This window comes from Diplotaxodon limnothrissa, linkage group LG19 (genome assembly GCF_057381915.1).
Source record: "Diplotaxodon limnothrissa isolate DT_005_m linkage group LG19, D_limnothrissa_male_GT1.1, whole genome shotgun sequence".
In the NCBI taxonomy this organism is placed as follows: Eukaryota; Metazoa; Chordata; class Actinopteri; order Cichliformes; family Cichlidae; genus Diplotaxodon; species Diplotaxodon limnothrissa.
Window position 1 is genome coordinate 18345940 of NC_140614.1, and position 24509 is coordinate 18370448.

At 39.0% G+C, this 24509-nt stretch overlaps 1 protein-coding gene across 1 annotated transcript in view; it reads left to right on the forward strand.

The window, feature by feature from the left end:
- Nucleotides 1-22161, forward strand: part of babam2 (BRISC and BRCA1 A complex member 2) — a 118700-nt gene extending 96539 nt beyond the window's left edge. The window contains exons 8-12 of the mRNA XM_085343003.1: nt 8633-8732; nt 18333-18403; nt 18492-18574; nt 18720-18873; nt 21575-22161. Of these exons, the coding sequence (XP_085199129.1) occupies nt 8633-8732; nt 18333-18403; nt 18492-18574; nt 18720-18873; nt 21575-21638 (472 nt within the window). The 3' untranslated portion in view covers nt 21639-22161. The remainder of the gene's footprint in view (nt 1-8632; nt 8733-18332; nt 18404-18491; nt 18575-18719; nt 18874-21574) is intronic.
- Nucleotides 22162-24509: the final 2348 nt, after the last annotated feature.

Consider the following 24509-nt stretch of genomic DNA (forward strand, 5'->3'; position numbering starts at 1 on the left):
GTAGTACTGTAAGGAGATTGTGTTGTGCAGTTTGCACCAACATTAGAGAGTTCTAGTATTTAATATCGCTCTGGAGTCATCATCGAGAGACACGCATCTGCGAAGGCTCTCAGTTCATTCTCATTTTATGTCTCCTTCTCCAACTGTTCCATAACCAGATTCATCGCCCTTTTCATTTTCACTTTTACTTCTCGTTTACCTGATTGTACTGTGCCCATGAGATGAGTTGGATACATCTCTCCTTCCCCCAGAAAACCTGCTGCATTGCATAAAAGAATCGAGTGGGCACCGTCTCTGCCCCCAAACCAGATTTAGGAGCCCAGAAAAATCAACACAGAGAGACAGTTTTAGGCTGCAGTGCACTAATGTTTGTGTATCTGCATTTGCCTTTAGGTGCCTGTGTGTGAGTGTGTTACTGTGTGCGTGTGCATGCATGCACATACTTTCCTGCCTGCTGATGTGTGTAAGTTTATGTGTGTGGGTGTACAGTTTGTGTGTGTGTGTCTGTGTGTCCCTTCTCCTGGGTCTGTCGAGGTGTTTTATAGTCTTTGAAAATCTTTGCATTTCCATCAGATATTTTTCAAGGTTTTGTGAACATCTTGTCACAGTCAGAAATTGTCAGTCTACTTGACAGTATAAGATGTCAGTGCAGACACTTCTCTCACTCTCAGCAGCTCCAAGCACTGCCACTTCTTCCCCCTCCTTGTATCCTTGAAGATGTTGTGTTTTTCTATAAGTCTGTGCAAAGCGAGGTTTGTGATGCTACTTCACATGCATTTAAATAACAAGCAAGTACTAACGATTGTTTGTTAGTTCTACATGTATTAATACAACTTTGATGAAGCAGTTTAGAGGAATGAATCACTTTGAATAAATAGGTAAAGGAAATGCTGTCGATGCCATCCATCCGTCCATCAATTCATCCATCTTCTACCACATATCTGGGTCCAGGTCACAGGTGTCCCAAGCCAGCTGAGAGATGTACACTTTCCATCTTATCCTGGGTCTGTCATCCTTCCATTAGGCATCTTTATCAAATACTCCAGGTGTTTGAACCACCTCACCTATCTCCTTTTGATGTGCAGGAGTAGCATCTCTGAAGCTCTTCCCAAATGGTCGAACTCTTCACCTTATCTCTAAACCCAGATGCTCTACGGATTAAGTTCATTTCCACGGCTTGTATCCAGGATCTCATTCTCTCAGTCCTTACCTAACCTCGAGGCATAGGCGAGGGCAGGGATGTGGATTGACGGGAAAATCGACAGCTTCACTTTCACGTTCAGTTCCCTCTTCACCACAGCAGACCAGTACAGCATCTGCATCACTGCCAATGCTGCACCAATCCTTCTGTCAGTCTCCACTCTCCCCTCACTTATTAAAAAAGACCTTGAGATACTTGAACTGAGCCAGAGTGAGAACTCCGCCCTTTTTTCCAATGAGATAAACTGCCTCAGAATGAAAGCATTTATTCTCAACCCAGCCTCTTCATAATCAGATGCAAACCACCTCAGTGTGATCTGGAGGTCACCAACTGATGAAGCTAGAACAACTGGATCGTCTGTAAACAGCAGAGAGGTTATCCTGAGGTCACCAAACCGGAAACGCTGCCGTTTGCCTGCACGAAGAAATCCCGTCCAAAACAAATGATGAAAAGAATCTTGTAGATGCATGAAAGAAAAAGAAAAAATTAGCAAGATCACATACAGAAAAATATTAACATGCTTTTTTCCCAACATTTGGTGAATGTTAAAACATCATTATTGTAAAAAATTATTTTAACACAAATGAATTGAAGCTAGAAAATATCAAAATGTAGTGAAAAAGGGAGAACTTTCAGATGATATATATATAAATTGTTTTGACCGGTCAAATACACTATGAGTTTTCTCCGGTGAATTATCAGATACCAGATACTGATAGCAGTGCTTTTGTCATTATTCTGTCTCTCTGCAATTTTGTGTTTCTTCAATCAGATCTCCAAAAACTGTTTAAAACATAGGTTTAAAGCTTTCTTTTTCTTTTTCCCCTTCAGGTAAAAAAAGAAATGTAGAAATAATTCAGAAATATCAGCTAAGTTGAGGATGTGTGGGTGTTTGGTCACATTTGATTAGCACTAGCCTGGCAAAAACAAGACTCTCCCACAGCTGTCATCAGACCAGCATGCAGACGTGAAGCCAAAATATCGTTTAGTGACTGAAATGGCAAAGTGAGGTCATTTATGAACCCATTCGATTTTATACTTTTTTAATACTTACATTTTTGAGTTGTATCTGTTTCTTTGCCACGTGACCAGGAATCAAATGAAACAAAAGTAGACTCTAAAATCCAAAATTTCAAAATAGTTAATTCCTCAAATTTATGTTAAACATTTAAGAAAAAAAATAGTTAATTTAAAAATTATTGTTATTTTTTTTTATTATTATTTTTAATTTAAAAAAAGTCTTCTTCTGCCTTCTTTCAACCGTGAGATTATTGTGCAGTCAACTTTCCTGTTTGTCCTTGACTATGGAGATACTATGTGTGTATTATCACACTGCCCGAGCAACACTGCAGCAGTTAATCTCCTGTATCAAAGTGCACTACACTTTATCATTGACACATTTTATATTCATCATTTTCACTGTATTTGAAGGTTTATAGAGATTTTAAAGTCATTCCACCTTTTCACTCAAAGAACACTGCTATTGAAGCTTTATCATTCATCTCTCCCCTCATTGAAATCATGTAACAGCAATTCTTGATCCAGGAAATACTTAGATATCTTACAGACGCGCCTTGGGTACATGTTGTTTCATTCGTTGTTCAAATAAACTCAGGAGTGTCCTACACTCCCCTTGGAGATCTTAGATATTCACTATGTTTTATAGGATTCTTTCAAGTGTTTTAATGTCTTTGTTTATTGTGTCATTGTCCTCATTTAATGAGACACAACAGTAAGAGAGTTTAGTTGCAATTAGACTGTTTGATTAAATAAAAATTTCGTAATCTTTTCTTACAGTAGAAGTGGTAAAGTGACATTTGTGTAACTTTCGTTAGTGAATGAGAGCACAGTTATAAAGAGAGCTGTCCGTTTAAAGTCAAAGTGCAGTGAGTTCACCTTTACAACCTGCAGGTGTGCTAAGTTGAGTTCACTGGAGCACTGCACAGGGCCTCATTCACAAACAGTGCATGTGCTCAAATCATGTTTATGAAAGCACAAATCTGAGGATCATTTGTTTGTACTGTGCATACAGATTTAGAACTGCCTCAGACCGGATGCACGCACAAATCATGGCGGCCAGACTGTCAGTTGAAAATATAAACATCTTCTCAGTAAAGAGCAGCAGGACTGCAAACACCACCATAAAATTTGTTAATGTCAGCTAAAAATAGAAATTGATAAAAATGAAAGACTTATTGATAATTTATGGAAGTGTCAGACATTCGCTTGATGAATCAAATTTGTCCTTTTTTTTTTATTTATAGAGACGATCTCAGAAATTCAGAGTAAACTATTCATGGAAAAAATAAAAATCTGCAAACACAGTGCTCTCAAAAGCCCAAAAGAGACTTCACGAGCAAATAAAAGCATACCACATGCATATAAAAACCATTTATCTAACAAAGGCTTACATCATTGCTGTACTCATCATTTGAACTATTTTATGGATGATTTTCAGTCTCTGCTTTTTTTAATCTGACTTTACCCAGATGGATGCTAAAGCTGACAATATTTAGCCACGATGGTTGCCCTCTGTGGCTGCTGTGGGCCAAAGGTGCCTTGTCAGGTCACAGTGGAAAAGTAGGACCTTGGATAGTTCAAGCGGCAGACTCCTCTGGGCCTCAGATGACTTTCCAGGCTTTAGGAAATGAAGAAGGCAATCAAAATGGAAATGTTACTGCTTTGAAACTACATTTGAATCTCAAAAGAGTCCTTCTTGGCCTCATCTTTCACTTTGATAATGAATCATAGCTGCCCTCTTTCCAGTTGAGCTTTTATCCAACACTGTCACTGCACTGCCATACACACCCTATCTCCCTCACACACACACACACACACACACACACACACACACACACAAACCAAGCTTCGTCACCATCCACCTGAGTCACAGAAGATAATCTCTCTGGTTGATGAAGTCACAGGCAGCCCCGTCGCTGTACTGCATATTTACATGACTGCATGTACACAATCCACTGTAAATATGTCATACAGTGGGTTCCATTGCTCAGAGGGTTTGCGTTAGGCAGCATGTCTCCGTGATGACTCCAGTATGTGTGGGTAGTGTTGAGAGTGGAGTCACCAGTGAAGACAGAAGCGGGGACTCTTCAGGGTGCCACTTTGAAAGTAAAACACCATTATGTCTCGATTCTGAGCCCACCCACAGCATGCTCATGTTAAAGCACTTTAAAGCTGGAAGCCTGATAGCACAGACATGTTATTAAAGTGACAGAACCGTATCGGGAACATTTTTCTAACCTATTTTTTACTCGAGATGAGACCCAGATTGAAAAAGTTTCATATCATATCACTTTGGTCAGTGTTTTCTCACCCCACCAGGGGATCTCCGCTGACATAACACATAAAGGTCAGCCCACTAATCAGGGGGAGTTCTCAGCCTGTGAACACTTTATTTCACATGAGGCTTGTCTGTGAAAATGATCCATAAAGGTTATTACAGAGTTTTTAACAGGAAGTTTTTGGTATAAACTAAGGCAGCTCAAAGGTTCCCAGGTGGGAAAAGTCAAAATAAAAGTTGCTATTATAGTCTAGATATGCTCTTGATACTTGATGCAGGTAAATGTAAAGCCCTGCGACCAGAATTGGCAGAGGAAAGACTTGATGGCTTTGGAATATATGAAGGAGGGTGTAGCTTTTAAACTTGTGACTGTATTTCCAGTTACCACTTATAACACTTTTACAATTTTTCCTACTGGTAAAGACCGCTTTCATTCATGTTAGACCAAAGTAATAAAGAAATAGATAAACAGTTAAATGACAGAGAAGTTCCTGTTTGTTTGTTTTACAATGGGGCCACAATAAAAATATAAAAATAAATGCATATTTTCTGTGAATTAATAAAAACCTTTGTAATCGCAGGATCATCTAGGCATTGAGAGAAATTAATCCTTTCTGTAATTTTGCACATTTATTTATTTGTTGGTAGATTTCTTTCATTTACTACAGCAGTATTTCATATAGAATAGAATTTAGGATAATAATATAGAAGAACTGTGACATATTGTTAAAATTGCATTGCTTTTTCTTATATTAATTGGGTTTAAATGTGTATTTAAACATCTTTACACTGACAGAAAGGAGAGTTTTGCTGGTTTAGCCCACTTAAGATGAAAGTGGGCTGTATGTGGCCCACAATGTAAAATGAGTTACATATTGATTTCTGGAAGTTCTGGGCAAATTTTCTAGATTTTTAATTTTGTGCATGTGTGTTCTTGATTTGTCAGGTGATTTAGCTTTTTAGCTTTTGTTTAATGGTACCTTGGTGAGCTATTTTGATTTGTGATATTCTATTTTAGGCCCCAGTTACTCATGACAGACCTTGTGATTGGTTGGCTATCCCCTGGTAAACATGTGCTGCTAGGCAGAAATGTGTATTTCCCCAAGTGGTTGGCAAATGGTTGATGGAGGCTGACGTTAGGTGAAGTCAGCCACAAAGAGGCTTATGGTACTGCACTAAAAACCTCCTTGCTTTTTGCTTTTGTTGCTAGCTGATAGCAAACTACACAAGCTAGAAACAGGGACCCTTGCCTTCAAAGTAAAAGTTGCAACTTTTGACAAACATCAGTTGTTGCAACTTTTACAGTCTCTGTTTCTGATTTTCATCACACTTTTTGCACTTTTCACTACTGCTCTTGAGCAGTTGTTACTGTTTACAGACAAGACATTTTCTATGCAAGCTAGGGGAAGTTACATCAGTGACCAAAGTGATTGCAAGAATGTCTTTTTATGTGGCACCTTCTTTGCGATGGGGTTCACCTTGTGACAGCCAGAAACCACTCCCCACGCAGTCAAAGAGACAGCCAGGGAGTTGCCAAATAGTTTCTAGGCCCACGTGACTGAGGCAACACTGAGCAACACCACTGCTATTTAGGTTTTCAGCTTATATTGCTTTGGTTGGTTTAACGCAGGAAGTTATCTACTTTTAGAATAAATAAAGTAAACCTGATCTTATATAAGCAGGTTTTTTTGATCTTGTGAGCACTGAAATTAAACTTGTGGCTCTACCTATTCATGTAGATAAGAGCTTTAAGGTGACCGTACAAATAACTGTGCATATGCATTGCAAAATAGCTGATAAGTGCCGAGATTTGCTTCTAAGAGGACTTCTGAGCCACTGCCTTTCAGCATTTTTCTTTAATCTCTCTTTTGTCCACTAAATGTCTCACTGTGTATATTTTAAGTTTTAAGCTACTGAATGAAAGGAAATTTCCAGAGTCTAAATTATATTTTGAAGGTTCTTACTCCATTTCAGAGTGACTAGTGGTTTTAGTATGGCAATCCAGTTTAACATTGAGTAGCTGGGCAGACATTGAAATTTCAGTTTCTTCTCTGTTGATAGCCCTATTAGCACAGGGCCAACATTGTCTGGGGACCACTAGTCGTTTGTAGTAATTGTGGAGGTTAATTCTGTAAAAATCTGACATCTCGTTCCTCGAACTTCTCATGTATACTGAAGTTTTACATATTGGAAGACCTTGTTGTTAATGTTAATGGAAGAACCAACCTCTAATCAGCTTCCATTCAAATGATTGTTCCCGGGGTAAAACCGCTGAAATCCAAAATGCATCTCATTTGTTCCGATGAATGACGAACACACCACCATCTATTTTGTGCCTCTGTCCGCATTTCCATCTGAATGATATGGAGCTATTCTTAGATCTGTGGGAGGATAGATGGGCACCATTTAGGTTTTCACTTTCAAAGCCTTCTTCTTTCCTCGTTGCTGTAAGCCATTTTCAGTCGACCATTTGTTGGTGCACTGCGAAACGCACAGCCTAATGCTAATTATGTGCACAAAGCCTACTGTAAATGGTGGCTTTGGAGTTCTTGAGAAAAGGATTTTGACAATGAAAATGGCTTCATGACATGCATTGCTTCTCAGTGAATAGGACCTCATTAATATTCAGCCGAGCATCTGTTTCATAAAGCAGATTTGAATCTTTCTGGCTGGGTGTGATTCTTATCTTTAGCCACTTTTGGAAACTTGTAACTCCTGTATGTGATATGATGAACTGTCATGAGAATGTGTTTATCTAAATGCATCTCTAACACTGTACGGAGTCAGGAGGTGCAGTCATTTTTAGCCTTTTCCTAACCTCTGTTAAGACCATTTTTCTCATAAAAATTTATAGGTCTTGGTCATGACAGTAAGGTTAGCTGCATCATGAGGTGCTCCACCTTTCCTCCTTACTACTCCCACAGCCTTTCGTTGGAAATTCTACAGTTTTGCAATTCTTGTGTATTTGTCGATGCTTTTCAGCTTGTAACAATGAGAGAATGTGGAAAAGATTTCTCATCTGGGAAGATGTGAATGATGTAACGGAATTGGTGCGGTCATCATTTTTGACTATGTGAGCATATGTGACTGACATTTACCATAGGCTACATTCACACTGCAGAACATCAGGTTGTTGTTTTTTCTTTTGGCATTACAATCTTATTTTTAACATGAGGTATAGCAAATGCCGTATAATTTGTGAGCAGATGACAGTAATGTCAGTAAGAAAGGAAAGCTACTTCTTAGTTATCCCCGCTTTCTTGTCTATCCCCAACTGACTGTCCAGTAAAGGATGAAAATGCCCAAAAAATGTCCCTTAACACCAGCTACACTTTACATTTGAGCTGGCTAGCTCTGAGTAGCAACCCTGTCTCATCAGTGCTGTAAACCAAAGGACACCTTGTGTACAACCGATACAAAGTGGCATTATGTTACGCCCTGGAAATAACAGCTTGTTGGTGTCTGCATCAGTCACGCTTAACCTGATAAACTACCACTTCTGCATCATTTTTAAAAGGACATAACGACCTTTCTAAATGTCCTGTGACTGCTCTGCTATAATGAGGGATGAACTAAAAATAGACAACAAATCCCCCCTCTATGTATCTTTAAAAAAGCATTAAAAGTCAATAAGCAGATTCTTAAGACCTTTAACCCATCCTCAGGGTATTCCCTCTGTTTTCCCCCAGATCAGGAAAAAAAAACTGAGGGAGTGACTACTCCAGTTGGTTAGTCACTGGAGAGCTGCAGCAGCAGATTTCCTGATTAAGCAAGCATGAGCTAATCACTAATGGAGCTGTGGTGGAGGATTAAATCAGGAGGACGTCAAAAATAATGATTGAACAAGTGAAGGAGAATGAAGAGGATGCCACAGGCTCGATTTGCTCTTTTTTGTGTGTGTGAGACAATTTCAGGTGCACAGGAGCAAATAATTTTGTGCTTCATACTGGTTAACCTTCTGTAACGTGAAGTGGTCACATGTAGCTTGTTTCAAAGTCTTCACTTTATTTGAACTTCAATTGAAATGTGTTTTGGGGTTTAAAATAATAAGAAAAATATGTAACATGATAAATAATGTGCAGCTTTAATGTGAATTTCCAGACTGACTGTTATTTTTTTTCTTTTCCCATCAGTGCTCTGGGAGGCTCCTCAGCATTACATATACCAGCATTTCCCAGTGGAGGATGCTTAATTGATTACGTCCCTCAAGTGTGTCAGTTACTCACCAACAAGGTAAAAGTGTTCACCACACACCCCATTAGTGCTGCTAGATGTTCTTTGTGCTTATGTATTGTTTTACATTATTTGTAACCCTTAATGTCTTTGTATTTTAAGATCAAAATTCTATACTCTGCGCGTGGGTGTGTGATAGGTATATGACTCATTTATTGCATATTTGTAAGGCTTAGTGCAGCAAAGCATTCATCCACTGATGTCAAGCTGTGTGTACATGTGTGTGCATGTGTGTGTGTTCATGCACGTGTGTCTGGCATCTGCCAGCGTGGGCGTACTGGCCAACCTCCATAGGCTGTCTGAGGGCTCCTTGGCCTCCGCAGGTTGACAAGTAGATATGCAGCGTGGACGCGATGTAATGCCACTTCCCTCAAGGCAAATGCCCATCCCCCCACAGCCTCTCAGACAAGCGCACAAATAATGCACACAGGCATACCCTCTATCTCTTCCTGTTCACCTGGAATCTCACCAGCATACTATCTGGAACGTTTACATCCTTTGATGACCCCCATGTCTTCAGTTGTTTAAGTCACGGCCGCCCATCCCACTTCCCTGAAAGAGGTCACAGCCTTTGCTTGGAAATGGAGTCTTATTCATAATGTAATTATCCCTTTTTTAGAAAGCAAGTTTAAAAGGACTTAGGGCAAGACATTTGCTGCTTTACTTTACCCAAGCAGCGACCTTCTGAAGCCAAAAAATAAAGCCAGTGTGAAACTGCAATTCCTCTAAAATACACTAAAGAACAACAGTAAACAAGTTTACAGCCTGGTACTAAAGCGCTTTTAGTATAGTGTATAGTTAATTTTCCCATCATAACAACTGAATATTTAAATTATTCACATGTTAAAATCCTATAATTATACAACATATAGGCTGCAGACACAGGTAGCTGTAGATGGTAGCTCTCTGCTTCAGTTAATTGGAGTAAATGAACTGACACCTTGACCCTGTTCATTCTAGCACCGCATTTTGAAACATTTTAATGGAATAATCTGACATATAATATGGCTTTCCATGCAGCTAACTGTACAGACTGTCCAAGAAGGCTGTGTTCTAATTTTAATAAGTTCACATCTAATATTTTATTATTAGTTTGTTATTTTACGGCAAAGAAGAATCTTGTTAGCTCTTCCACAGATATCACTTTTTATTCATTATTTGAACACATTTAAATCTGTTCAAATGCAGTGTGTAAGTGTTATTTTCTTCAAACATCAAATAAAACTAACATAAAATGTTATATGGCTTCATTAAAAATCACTTGATTCTGAAGGGATCAGGTGAACAATTTTAGATAAATGAAAGGATTAAAAGTAAAGGGGGACCCAGAATAGATCCCTGCGGAATGCCATAAAACACGGGAGCAGTGGAGGAAAGAGGCATAAGAGATAAGAAAATGTTATTGGTGAAAAAAGCACCCAATTCCAAAACACAAGTCAATACGAGCATTGTTTTTCCAACAACCACTTTGTGACTAGAAAACAGAGCTGTGTCTTATTCAAAATGGGCTGAAGTTGATAGCAGAGACACAAAGCACAATTTATATATATTGTCTGTAAATGTTTTCCACTTTTTTTAACTGAAGCCAACAATCATGGTAAAGGGAAAAAAATACATTGTTCTAACATCTCAGCTTCTCACAGTCTTTTCAAGGGCAAGCTGTGCAGTCATTTTATGTTTTTAACACATCACTTATTTACTCCCACTTATTCCAGATGTGAGGATTGTATCGACAGAGCTATACTGTCACATACCTCAGCTGTGAGTGTGACAGCTGATTCCGCTGGTTGATGCCAGCACCTGGTGTCTGCACCGCTCAAAATATTGCTCATGAAAATCCACTGCTGAGCCTAATAGGCTCTGTGAAATGTATACGTGTGATTAACTCAATCAATTTCAATAAGATAATCTTTAGTTGCTGTTCGTATTTTTTGACACGATGGTGATAATTAGATTGAGAGACTGACACAGAGTATCTAATTATGGAAATGTGTAATAAAATGTTTCGAGTGTCTGCTTCAGCTCCACTCCCCATTTTTCAGGTGTCTCTTTACGTGTTAAAGATCATTGTTCGTCTCTTGTGAGAGCACTTGTGTTTCTGCAAAAGGGCCTGTTCACATCTATTGCATGCTGTTTCAACATATATGTTAACAGGGTCATGATTACAACACACATTAATGGCTGCTATATACTGTCAGCCTCCACACCATACTGCACCCTGTGCTTCGTCATCTTCAATGTTCTTGAATTAAAAATGAAAGAAAAATACACCTTCTTTCATTTCTTAGGTTTTACATATCAGGACATAATATATATATATATATATAATAATATATATAGTATACACATCCAGAAATGCATACACTATTATATATTGTACATATATTTATTAGTTTCAGGTTGGCCATTCTTGTATTTTGCTCGTTTGTGTTGTTGTGTTTGCACATCTCTGTTGCTTGTGGGGCTCGCACACAAGAATTTCACTCGCATGTGCTGTGCCAGTGTGCCTGCACATGTGATGTGACAATAAAAAGTGATTTGATTTGATTTGATTTAATAGAAAGAATCTCGAGTCTTAAAATAATTTAAATACAACCTCAGATGGACAGCAGCATATTGATATTTTACACTATATCATTGTTTATGTAACATAAGCTAAAGAAGCATTGCGTGGGAAAACTAAGTACACCCCATGGTTCAGTAGGTTGTATGACTAACTTTAGAAGTAAAAACTTGAGGTAACGGTTTCCTTAATGACTTTATCAGTTTCTCATAGTGTTGAGGTTCAATTTTGGTGTTCTTTACAATTTCACTTTAGTTGGTTTAGGTTTGTGGGCATTTGCTTATGTATTCTATGAGTAATATATGTAGCTCTTGGGGGTTTTTTACTGATTCCTTAGCATTCCACAATGAAACGGGTGAATTGTCTGGAATGTCCCCCTCTGGAAATATTGGCAACTGTCAATATTTCTTTCAGTCAACTATGACTGTATCAAAAAAAAAAAAAAGTAACAAAAAAATAAATAAATTCCATTTTTTTTAATCACATTTATTGATTGATAGTCCTAAAACGTGTAAGTGATACTTGAAAAGGTTTCATATACAAACTTTTACATTTTAGACATTGGCGAAGCGTAACTTTCAGGCACAGGATGAATGTGAACGTAAACATCAGTGCTTCAGTCCCAATAAAACTGTATTAACACTGAAACAGTGGCGGTAGCACTAGCCCAGAGAGTGCCCATCGCATGAATCATCAGGCTGATTAATCTACACAGTGACTTCTTCACTTTATACGAAGAAGAAAGAAATGAGCTGTGCGAGTACATTTCCCAGCAGCTTGAGTAGACGGCAAATTCAAGAGTGAGTCACGATATTTCTAATATGTGGACACGTTTTTATAAATTGTGTGCACTTATTTCTGTCACTGACACATCATAATCAGATCTTAATTATTCCTAAGTGGAAATTAATGCATATGGGTGTATTGCCTTCAAGTGATCATTTTTTATGTGCACCTTTTATTGTTGTAGTTGGCCTGTGGGGTTATGCGGTAGGCCGCCATGGTTTGGGAGTGGTAATTGTGGATGCTCAGTGGATAGTTTAAGGCTGGATGAACACTTGTCATGTTTCTCATGGACTTCTCTAGCAGTTTTTACAATGAGGAGAGTCTTGCTGAGAGAGACCACTGCCGTGGGGGGTAGCATTGCTTGGTCGACAGCAATATGTAGGAGGGTAATCTAGTCAAAGTAACATCCATGTGAATCCCAGGACAAAAGGTTTCCCAATTTCCAGTTTGCCAGACCTGTTTTGGATACTTTGTGTTTCATTTTTGCGCTCATTAAATTTTTCTTAGATTTTTATATATTGTTTTATCAAACTGTGTATTTATTCATCTTTAAGCTATTTTGCTGTAGGTTGGTTGGTAGTGGGGTTTTTCTCCTGTTTCATGTAGTTTCCTATTGTGGTTTAGCCCATTTTAATTTAGTTTTTGTATAAAAATATTACATTTAGTCTAGTTTTAACTGTTTCAGTTTTTATTTCTATTATTGGGCCATGGGTGATATTTGTCAGATGGTAAGACCTAAGAAGTTCAGAACAGTAGCCTAATGTAATGCAATACAACCACAAAAACCCGAATCACAGTGTAAAAACAAAGATTAAAAATGAGCCTTATCAGGCTGGCTATGTTGGCAAATTTGGCTCACCCAATTGGCATTTCTTGTGTAGTTTACAGGCTTTCACATCTAGTTTTATGTTAGCTGTAATAACAGCGGTTTGTAAATAAGTATTTGTGTGTGTATATTTAGATCTACTTGTGGAACTTGGGGAATCAAAAGTCATTGATGTTCAAAATCAATTTGCAGTCAAATATCAGATCAGTCACACTTTAAGAAAGCTGGGGGTGGTGTGAATGTGTGACAGGCAGAGAAGTGATTTCTTAATAATGCTGCAATAAGCACTTCCGGCGTTATTGCATCACTCTCCCCACAGACACCTGCACAAACACAATAAATGGATGTGCGGGTGTCATGGGTGCGGGCAGGTTTGAATACCTGCAAAACAAGATCACCTTTCTTGCATCACTCAAACCTCCAGGCAGCCAATGGAACGACTTGGCTGCGAGTCGTACATTGAGTGGGGGCAGGAAATCCTTTCTCAGTATGGGTGTGAAAGTGCAGTGATCCACACTTCCCTTAAAACACACACACACACAGTGTAACTACATAAACAGCTTATTGAGTATGTGGCCTTGCAGCTTTTGAGAAAGCTAAATTGCCGCCTCCACCGTTTCATGTAAACATAATCGAACAGGAGGCTGAGTCACAATGTGTGCCTGTCTTTATGAGTTCTTACAGAGATCACACACATACCACTGTGTGTTTGAAAGATTACTACTTTCACAAAACGTTGTCATTCATACAACGTTGATGAGTAATCACAAATATTCAGTAGCAGCTTAATCATGATACATCCTGTCCTCAAAGGAACCATGCACTTTTACTACAGGCTTTTGACTGCTTAGGGTTGAGACGAGTAATTGGTTGACTTTTTTTAGTCGTCAGATTTTACTGACACCGATACAACCTCGCGTAATAATAATTGTTTTGGTTCACCCTTCAAAAATATACTAGCTAAAAAAAACAGAAACTTACGTTTGAACAAGATTTATCGACCTACACTACAATAAATGTGCAGACAAGATGTTTAATATGAGGTATGACCTCCTCTGGCCATGTTGGAAGCACCTGTCACCTGTTTAGGCATGGACTCCACAGTAATTGCTCTCCATTCCTGGATGAGTGCAGCCTGCAGCTGTGCCACGGTCATTAATTGTGGCTGCCTCTGATGAATACATTGACCTAACATGTCCCAGGCATGTTCAGTAGGAGACATTTTGAGACTAAATGCTAGCCAAGGAAGTGTCTGGATTTGGTCCTGATTCCAGGACGGCCAGCACTACTTTGGCAGTGCGGGGGTGGGCATTGTCAAGCTGAAACAGCTGCTAGGCGGAGTGATGCCGCAAGTACAGTTGGAGCATCTCGTCTCAGTACCTCTGTGCAATCAGGTTTCCACCAAGTGGAAGCAGATAAGAGATGGTGCTATCGTGGGCAAGGCTGCAGCAACAGCTCGGGCACACATGCCAGAATCCAGCATGCCAGTACCACTCCCTCAGTGAACGTCAGTCAGTTGCAGCATTTTGTGCATACAATGTTTGTGTGTTCTGAGATCACTGGCTTGAGAATGTGGTAAATTAAACCACTCCTGTGGTGTACAAGTGAGTCCATTTATGTTCAGTAAACAAATTGCCAATCCCTCTATTGACTAAAAGCAGTCAACCAAAACTGAAAACGATTCACAGAATATGTTTGGGCTTTTCTGAGAGATTAAGGTGACGTTCTAAGAAATGGATTTAAAACAAATATTGAAAGCGTTTTTTCAGTAATGCAGTATTAACACAGAAGAAATAACAGCATTCACTATCTAGAAGCACTGTTTCACAGCACAGAGTCTGAAATATGTCACACAATTAGCCTTAAAGTGAGCACTGCAGCATTTTATATGAAAAACAGAAAAGGTTGTTTAGTCAGGAAAAGAACGTCACATTATATAAAAATGGAGACTAGAATGAGGAAATTGTTGAGGGTTTTTTCTTGTTACGTTTGACAGACTATGTCAAACTCTCTATGGCAGAGAGCTGTTAACAACGGCTTATTTAGTTCTCAAGTGGTAAGCTGAAGACTTCTGTGACATTTCAATACTCTTGTACAAAGACTGCGTGTAATATTACTTTTTTGCTCAGAGCAAATAACACGTTCGCTTTTCTTAATGTTGGTCTTTCTCTGCCACGGCATTGTTTATGTTCTGGCTGCTCTGAACAGTCCAATGCCAAATGCAGTTAATGCAAGTGATAAGACTGGAAGCAATAAAAACGATGTTGCTAATAAGTGTTGAAAACAGGTTATGGCTGAGGTTGAATGTTTATCTACCAGTCAAGTGATGATGAAACAGCCTTATGTTGGTTTCTGCGCATCTTAATAAACATGAGCCCCAAAATCTATTGGTCATTCTATGCACCTCAAGCTACAGACTCAACAAATAATGCTTCACAAAAAACTATTAGGCCAACTAAGATATCAGTGAGGTCATTAAGCTCAAGATCAGGACTTTTTTTGAAGCAGGGAATCCAAAACATATACCCAAATGTTAATGGCTATCCTCTTATTTCTTTATTAGGCACTTTTTTTTTTAAATATTCACCTGACCATAGGCCTTAGGTCATAGTTGTTGAAGTCCAGCTTCACCAACCCTCCAGACATCGCTGACAGTAGTTTTTTGACTTTGTTTAGATCCAGACTTGAAGCATTACTGTACCTTTTTTGGTTTATTTTTTAAGAAAAACTCCAGTTAGAGGGTGGTGTATTTTATTTTTTGTTGGTGTATCTTATTTTATTTTTTGTCAAGCACCTTGGTATGCCCTTGGTTTTTTAGTGGGCTTTATAAATAAAGTTTATCATTATTATTATTATTATTATTATTATTATTATTATTATCATTATCATCATCATCATCATCATCATCATCATCATCATTATTATTATTATTATCTTCTTTATATCCCATGTTTTAACCTACCTGACTTCTAATAACACCTGGCAGAGCAGCCACATAGAGATCAAAGAATCTGGATGATTTTTGCTTTTGGGATCCCAAAGAGCACCTAAAATGCATTTTTGCATCATCTCAAAACAGTAGTCACACACCCATGATCCTTTTAATCATTCTTCCTGTCCATACCGAACAGAAAGCAAACTGAGCAGATTAGAAGATTGATTTAAAAGTTATTTTATAGTTGTCTAAACTGCCTTAAGCAGTTGCATTTTTAACAGATTGAGGTCTGTAGATTTTGTCCCACTTTGGGAAGGGATTTCTTCACACCCAGTATGGAAAGGATGAGTGATTACTACAACAAAATCTCTTACAGTGTAAATATGGGCATGTGAGAATTTTTTGAGCCATTTCCACACCGCAGTTTTGGTGCCAGGACCAGACTGTATCTGTTAATAAAACTCGACCTGCCGCTGCTATTTTGAGAAGGTCACCCATCATGGCACACTAAGCTCTCCAGAGCTACCCAGATGGCTAAAATTGAGAGGCCATCTAGTGCTACTGTGACTAAAACGGATGTAGATTTGTGGGGCTTCATTTTCTAGTCTGCTGACTGGTTGTTTAGGCTGTTATTCACTCTGATTAAGAACTCTGATTAGAAGGAAGTAAAGAAATCTCACTTTGATCTTCTACTGATGGCAGCAACTTTCTCTTTCCTAACCTTTAACGCTTATGGCTCTGAAGCTTTTTCGGGCTTCGGCCTGAAAGGTTTGAACATCCTGCTACGGCTGGGCGTAGCGATTAGAGCTTCAAATTACAATACGAGTGTTTCCGGAGCAGAATTTATCCTGCACAGGATCTTTTATTTCAAAAAATGACCAGATTCTGGTCATGCTGCTCAAGTGTCTGGTTTCCTGTTGTCTTCACCTGCCTTGTGCAACTTCAGCCCCTGTCAAAAATAAACCAGATGCCATGTCAAGTGACACAAAGCACAAAGATGCTTCTGGGATACTTCTGAAATGTGGAACGGCACGTTTGGTTAATTGTACTCATTGTCTTGAGTGGGCCCACTGCAGACAGGATGCACCGCAGTCATGCCTGGTGCATTCCCAGAGGTCATTCAGGCAGACCACTAAGTCGAGCTCAACAACACTCCCAATAGATCGGCTGATCTCAATGACAGCCCATATCAACACAGGCCTTGATTATATTTTCCATTGTCAGTGGGTCAGCTTGGGTCCAAGTGATCTAAATTCCCTAGATTTCAACCTGCGAATACAAGGAGTCTGTGCAGACGTCCGTGTGCCTGCCAATTTTTTGTGAATTTGCAGATCCATCTGCCAACACTTTACATAACAATGCACTAGCTGTGTAACTACCTGCTGCAGAATTCAAGTAGACTTTAAAGAAGTATAACTGGAATGACTACTTGGCCATTGTGTCTCCAACTGTCTGTGTAACAGAGTTAACAGAGAATTATCAGGGTTTCATTTTTAAGACACTACCATTCTACTACGCTATTGAGAAATATCACAAAGGACACACAATTTAAGTTCCTTCTTAGACATCTTACAAGTGCTGACTACTACAAACCGCTTTGTAGCCCACATCCACCCCAGCTCCTCCTTTTCACTTAATTAGCGTCACATCTTTTTTTCCTCTTGACTATTTTGTTCTATACTGGGGTCTTGTTCCTCTCTCCACCTCCAGCTTTCCACGTATACGTGTAAAAAGGTGGGGAGGTCCCAGATCGGAGTTTTGCAACCTAATTTAAATGATTACAGATTTTGATTGATGTCGTCATGAACTGCTGTTAACTAAGGAAGAATGACCCCAAAACTGCCTAAAGAAAACCTATAATGTAAAATCATTTGGTAAATTGACAGTTCATTAAACTTAAATAATAATTTTCCTGCTTGTAAGCACACAGGCCCAAAATACATAAAGGCGTCTGGAATTCTGCACTTTTTGGGTCACCTTGTTTTTTCCAGGGCCCTCTAACAACTTAAGTAGAGGAAATAGCTGCAAAAAATTTTCAGAGTGGAAAAGCACATTTAATCTCTGCTAAAAAACATCATTGAGATGGAGTCTAAAGTGAAAATACATCTTTTTTTTTTTTGCCCCAATGATGCTGGCGTAGAAGGTTTTTTTGACTTGTTGTTGACTGGTTGAAGCCTTATATGGACGTAATTGTGTGATTATGCATCTTTAATTAAATTAAAGCATGTCAGTAACATATATATGACTTTCCCTTTATGTGATTATCTTTCCCAGCCATCCCTGGTCATAAGTGAAGCTGGAAAAAAATATCTTGAAAAGGCTCTTTTTCTTTCTTTGTGCAGAGGATGAGTCAGATAAGGGTTATCTGCTTTGATTGAGCCCACTGAATCCCTTCTGAACATTTCTCTTCATAAGTTGCTGCTCATGTTCAAACACGGTTTGCTGTTTCTGTATTTTCCTGTACTAAAACCTTCACTTTGGCCTGTCTAGGTGCAGTATGTCATCCAAGGCTATCACAAGAGGCGAGAATACATCGCTGCTTTTCTCAGCCACTTTGGAACGTGAGTCATAAAGCGATCACAGCACGTGTCTGGCGCTCATCAATTTGTTACTGGAGACATGAATGTAATCGGTGTGTATGTGTTACAGGGGGGTGGTGGAGTATGATGCTGAGGGATTCACGAAACTCACCCTTCTACTCATGTGGAAAGATTTCTGCTTCTTAGTGCACGGTAATTAAATTTTTTTTATATATAGCACCAGTTCACAATAACAGCTGTCTCGGGGCGATGTATACTGCAAGGTAAAGGCATCATAATAATAAAGAGAGAAGAGGAGCGTCAGGTATTCATTCTTTTCTGTGTCTGCACTTTGTAGTGGACCTCCCGCTGTACTTCCCCAGAGACCAGCCCACCCTCACCTTCCAGTCTGTGTACCACTTCACTAACAGCGGTCAGCTCTACTCTCAGGTGCAGAAGTCATATCCTTACAGCCCACGCTGGGATGGCAACGAGATGGCAAAGAGGGCAAAGTATGTAGCACCTGCCTCGTAAAAATACACATTATTGTAATTATATGTTATGTGAATATGTTGAACATTTCATACACTGTTGGGGTGAAACTCAGTGGACGTACAATAATATATTAGACCCTTTACAGTCAGAAAAAGTCATATAAAAATTACTTTTGGAAGGGAGTGTAATACTCTTAAAAAGAAAAAAAACACACAATTTCTCAGATATTCTCAGATATCAAATAGCTAAAAAATGCAATATTCTGTGAAATTAAGTCAGTTAATTTAAAAGGAAGACAAGACACAATTGGATATTCTGACACTGTAAAGTTAAACATGGTACATTGTCCCCTGACTTGAAAATTAATTATTAATTTATGTATTAAGTAAGTAAATATTTTTTTTCTCATTTCAAAGTGTTTCAAAATGTTCCCAGAAATGTATGACTTATCATGTCATATAAACTAATCTCAGAGAATATCTGAACCTGAATCTGGATTTTAAACCCTTCCAAGATGTTTTTTTTTTCTTGCTGTGACCCTTTATTCCTATTATTCTACCTTGTAATGAAATCCAGCCTTTTTCATTCCTGTCATTATCTACATTTCATTATCTTCAAAGTCCCTGTCAGCTTGTTTCATTCATTTATCAAAAGTGTTGTTAAAGCTTTAACTATGGTATTATGACGCATTGTCATATGGACTGTGCAGCATATAGACCATCTATTGATATACAGATTTGACCCAACCCTCAGTACACATAAACTAGCCTGACCTTGTTTGAGTAAATGCAGTGTTTGCTCTTTGTATGGTAAAGGTTAATAACTACTGTAAATATTGAAAACAGAAGGCAACGCATAATCTCTTGGCTGAGCAAAGGTTCTTTAAAGGAAAACTACTCGACGTGACACTGAGTCTCATATTTGTGGGCTTTTTGTCTTTGGATACCCGGTTGAATGATGGTGTCATTGTGACAGACAGCTTGACCTTCCTCAAGAGTCACCGACAGCGTTAAGTAAACATTCCAGACACACATCTTCAGGTATATCGAAAATGCAGGTGTTTGTTTTGATTTAGGAAGCTAAACTATTGATTTAGTCTTAGTGTAGTTTTTTGTTGGTGACATTACAGTTGCAGTTCATCCTCTAAGCAGTTTTAAATGCCACTTTGTGCATAGTTTCAGTGGTTATGGGTGTTATTCAGATCCATGTTAATGGAAAGGCCTCTGTGTACTCCTCCTCTGCAGTGATACAGCAGACAGACTCTCCTGCGTAAACCCAGTTATCATTTTCAAACAGAAATTGTTTGAACAGCTGAACTGTTACATCTCCTTTTAGCAATACTGCTGCATGGAGAGACGTGGCATTCAAAGAATCCTGAATAAAAATCTGTGTGAGACTTGACTGTTGTCCCGCCCCCATCGACAAAAAGCTATTTGGCAGGTTAACTGGCAAACGTACAAAAAAAGTTTCCTGGAATAGGCACATGGGAATCAAAAACCTTGACTGATTTAAGTTAGGCCGATCTCCTGTTCAAGATTATCTTCTTGGGCATGTCCAGACAGCTTCTGGTGTGGCTGCTATTTTTGCACTGCTCTCTGAAAGTGCCCCTCAGAGATGCGATTTCACCACAGACGTTAAACTGGTGCAGACAACAACCATCAGCTTCAGTTTCAAATTAATGTGAAGTTCTTTTGAAAGCTCCATCTCAAGGCTACAACTGAGCAGTTTTCAGTTGAAGAGTTCACAGTTTTTAAGCCTGAAGGCAGCTCGTTGGATCAGGAGCAGGAGCACGCTCGCTGTTGTTTCAACAGGTTGTGCACCATGATTGCATCTGCTAGGATGTGACATTCAGATGACGCGATCTCAACTGTGCTGCACAGCGGTGTGCTATGAAGAACACTGTCTTTACTCACCACGTACTTACATTTAACCAGTTTGCCGCCTCAAGACTTTGCCCACTTTCTGAAATCAATAATCAAGGTGAGTGATAATAATTGTGTTGCAGCAGAGGAGGTCAGAGGATGGTGTGCAAACATGTGAAGCGATTTTAATCAGATTTGACTGCTGATTCCACAATTTTTATGCCCCTGTAAACTGATCTCTGCATATGAATATGTGGAATCTGTTGGCAAGGAACAATATTTTTGGCAATAGAAGCCTTCTGGTCATGTTTGGACAGGATATGGTTGTGTGCAGGTACAATTCCTCCTGTAAAATAAACTGTAAAAGAAATATTAATGGAAACAGATAAGGCTGTAGTTCAACGAGAGGCTTACATATCCACTGGCTACTATGGAAGCTCTGAAAAATTGACCTTTGTCGTCAGAGTCAGGTTGACGATGGGTTTCCAAATTGATTGGCCAGTGACCAATGAAATAAAAGTTATGTCTCTGTGCCCTTTACGTTAAATAAGGAATTGGTCTTATTAAGCTAAAACTTAAATCCCCAGTGACATGAACAAGCTGATAGTCGAGAGACTTCCTTTTAGAAAGTCATTCAGGAGAAGATCTGTTCCTTAAACTGCTCCTGTTTCTCCCTTTAGAGTTTGAGGTGCACAGTGTCGTTTCTCATGTTGAATTGTGTTTGCAGGCAATAAAAACATTCTCCTTTTTATGTGCACTTTGCTGCACGCTGGGACTGACCCAGTGAATTTGTCAGATGCTTTGAAGCAGTTGAAACATAATTATTGTCACAATTTATTATGTCTCTGTCTCCCAGGGCGTACTTCAAGAGCTTCATCCCTCAGTTCCAGGAGGGAGCCTTTGCCAATGGGAAGCTCTAGCACTGACTGGCTTGATGACATGCCTGGAGAGTCGCCCGTGGGAGTGTGTGTTCACGTGCGTGTGTGAGTGTGTACCTGTAGTATGCACAGACTTGCTGCAGCAGCAGAGTGATAATGACAATATTCTTCTCAGTCAGTACCTTCGCTTTTTATTGTAGCCGATCTCCTGTTTAGTTGGCCAAAAACTGGCTGTGCTGATGATTCAATCCAATTAAAGGCCTTTATTTTGAAAACAAATGCCAAACTGACTGGAAATAATCTGACAAGCTTGTACTTGTACAAACCGTTCCACCCATTTAAATAAACATTATTTGTTGCATTGTGCCACTGACACCAGATGTGAACATGTGTATACACGAGTATCTTTGTCTTCTGATCGTTTGCCACGTGTTTGTCTAATTTGGCCCCAATATTGATGTTTAAATGATCTGTGACTTGCCTTTTAACTGTTTAAATGCTTTTTGATTTCTGTGACAAAGTCTTTGTCTGACATGTTGGCAGTATAAAACAAGTTCCTCCTGACAGTGTGTAATTGCTTTATCATTTGAAAAGTATTAGCACCCGTCTTTGAAATTGTCCTTTTACTTTATTTATTCAAAAGCGTAAGAACTGGAAAATAGACTAAGGAGCATTGTAGACATTAAGACGGCGTGATTACAGCAGTATTGTGTGTCAGGGTCATTCCATGTTCATCTCATCTGACCCCAGCTCCTTTTTATGCAGTGACTTTTGTCTGTTTCATATTTTTTACCTTCATACTATGAATACTATTATAGAAGATTATACTATTGTTATGAGCTCAAGACCCTCAGTGTACAAAAGCATGGGTTAAAGCATATATATATATATATTAGGGGTGCAACGATACACAAAATTCACGATTCGGTTCGGTTCGATACTTTGGTGTCACGGTTCGATATTTTTTCGATACAAAAAATTGTTCATGCATTTTTAATTTGTCATTTATTAAAATTATAAATATATATTTTAACTCAAAAGTACAGTTTTTAAATTTAACCCTAACCCTTGTGCGTGTTTTTTATTTTGACAGCGAATGCGCACCTGCGGACCACTTATGTGCAGCCCTGGTTATTTAGCTCGTCATATTGCAGCCACAGAAATTCTTTTGTCCATGAAACCATAAAGCTGCACTTTCTTTTTGCCTTATAGTCTGATTTATCATAACTTCTCCGTTTTGTGGTAAGCTTTTCTTTGGCTGTCACTTCTTCACCCTGACCTGTCTTATTTGGCTCAGCAGAACTGAAATGCTTTTACACACGCACTCACATAAGCTCAGCGATTCTCTGCGCGATCAACCTCTCACATGTTTAAGCTTGCTGCGGGAGATTTCACTTGTCATGTTTTTTAGATTAGATAGAACTTTATTAATCCCTCAGGTGGGTTCCTCTGGGAAATTCGATTTGCATAGTTTGCATAGTAAGCTAACGATTAATAAGACGATGTCAGAGGAATTGGTGCACAAATTATCATCACTCACAGATCAGTGCTGTCGCTCTCTATACACAGTTCGCACGATTGCAAAGTGAAAGCAAAAAAACAAGCGCAAATTCAAACGCGACTTCAATATGTCACATATTGACAGTGGCTCACCGATGCCAATGACATAATTACCCAGCTACATTTCTGAAAGAATGCAAAAGCATTGACATATATTTTTCCTACAATAGCCCGACGGGCAGGGAAGAGATAGATTTTGGTAGCCCGACTGAAAAAATCGCTAGCTCCGGGACGTCGGGCTAGCGATATTGCAAGCCCTGTATCTGATTGAGGAATCACTCATCTTTGGAAAAGAGAGTTTATTACAGAGAAATGGCTCTTTCCAAAATAAAAGCTATACTATCCGCTTCTTCTGGGCTATATTCTCAGCAGCATAAGGAGAATCATGTGCTAACAGCTGTCTAAATGACTCGGCTAAAGTTAGTAGCATGCTTGCTTTTTTTTGTCTGCTTCCACTTGTCTTTGCACTAGGATGATGTCGGCATAAATGTGCAGTCATATTCGTTGTGTTCCCACTAGTGCTTTCAGGTTAATCTCGTTGAAATGACCTTAACGCCACAACACGGCAAATCTCCGTTAACGAGCTACCGCCGATCGCTCCGTGCATGGGGCTAGACGGCCAACACGTTAACGAGCTAACTGCGCTAACACACTAGTTCACACCAATGTAATTGAGCATTGCATGGCACATCCAACATACTGTTTTACTTTAGTCCATGACTCGCTTACCTTCAGGGTCATACGTCACATGAAAACCAAAATAATTCCAAACGCCAGATCTGAATGAGGTTCAACTTGCCTGTTACAAGGAGAGCTTAACTTCTGTCTCGCTAGCTTGCCCTGCGCTCTTCCTTCTGACTATGCTGTCTGTGTTGAGCGCTCAGTGGATCTGCGCTCGACAGTGCAGCCTAGGCGGAGTAGTCGAACACAGATTCACTGAGCGCTCAACACAGACAGCATCGTCAGAAGGAAAATTGATAAAATAAATTACAAATGTTGTATTGTTCGATACATATGCGTACCGAACCGAAAGCACTGTATCGAACGGTTCAATATCGATACGAATATCGTTGCACCCCTAATATATATATATATATACATATACATACATACACACATATATATATATATATATATATATATATATACATAGATACTGTATCATTATGTCTTAAGTGCAAGTGATGTTCACATGAGCTGTAAAACACACAAAAACTGCAACCATATCCATTTTACAGCAGCTCAACGTCTAAAGCAAAATCTGATTTTTGTTTGGTTTGATTTTTTTTTCTATAACCAACTTTGAGCATTGTTAACATGGGATAGATAGTTTTAACACTAAAACTGCTCCAG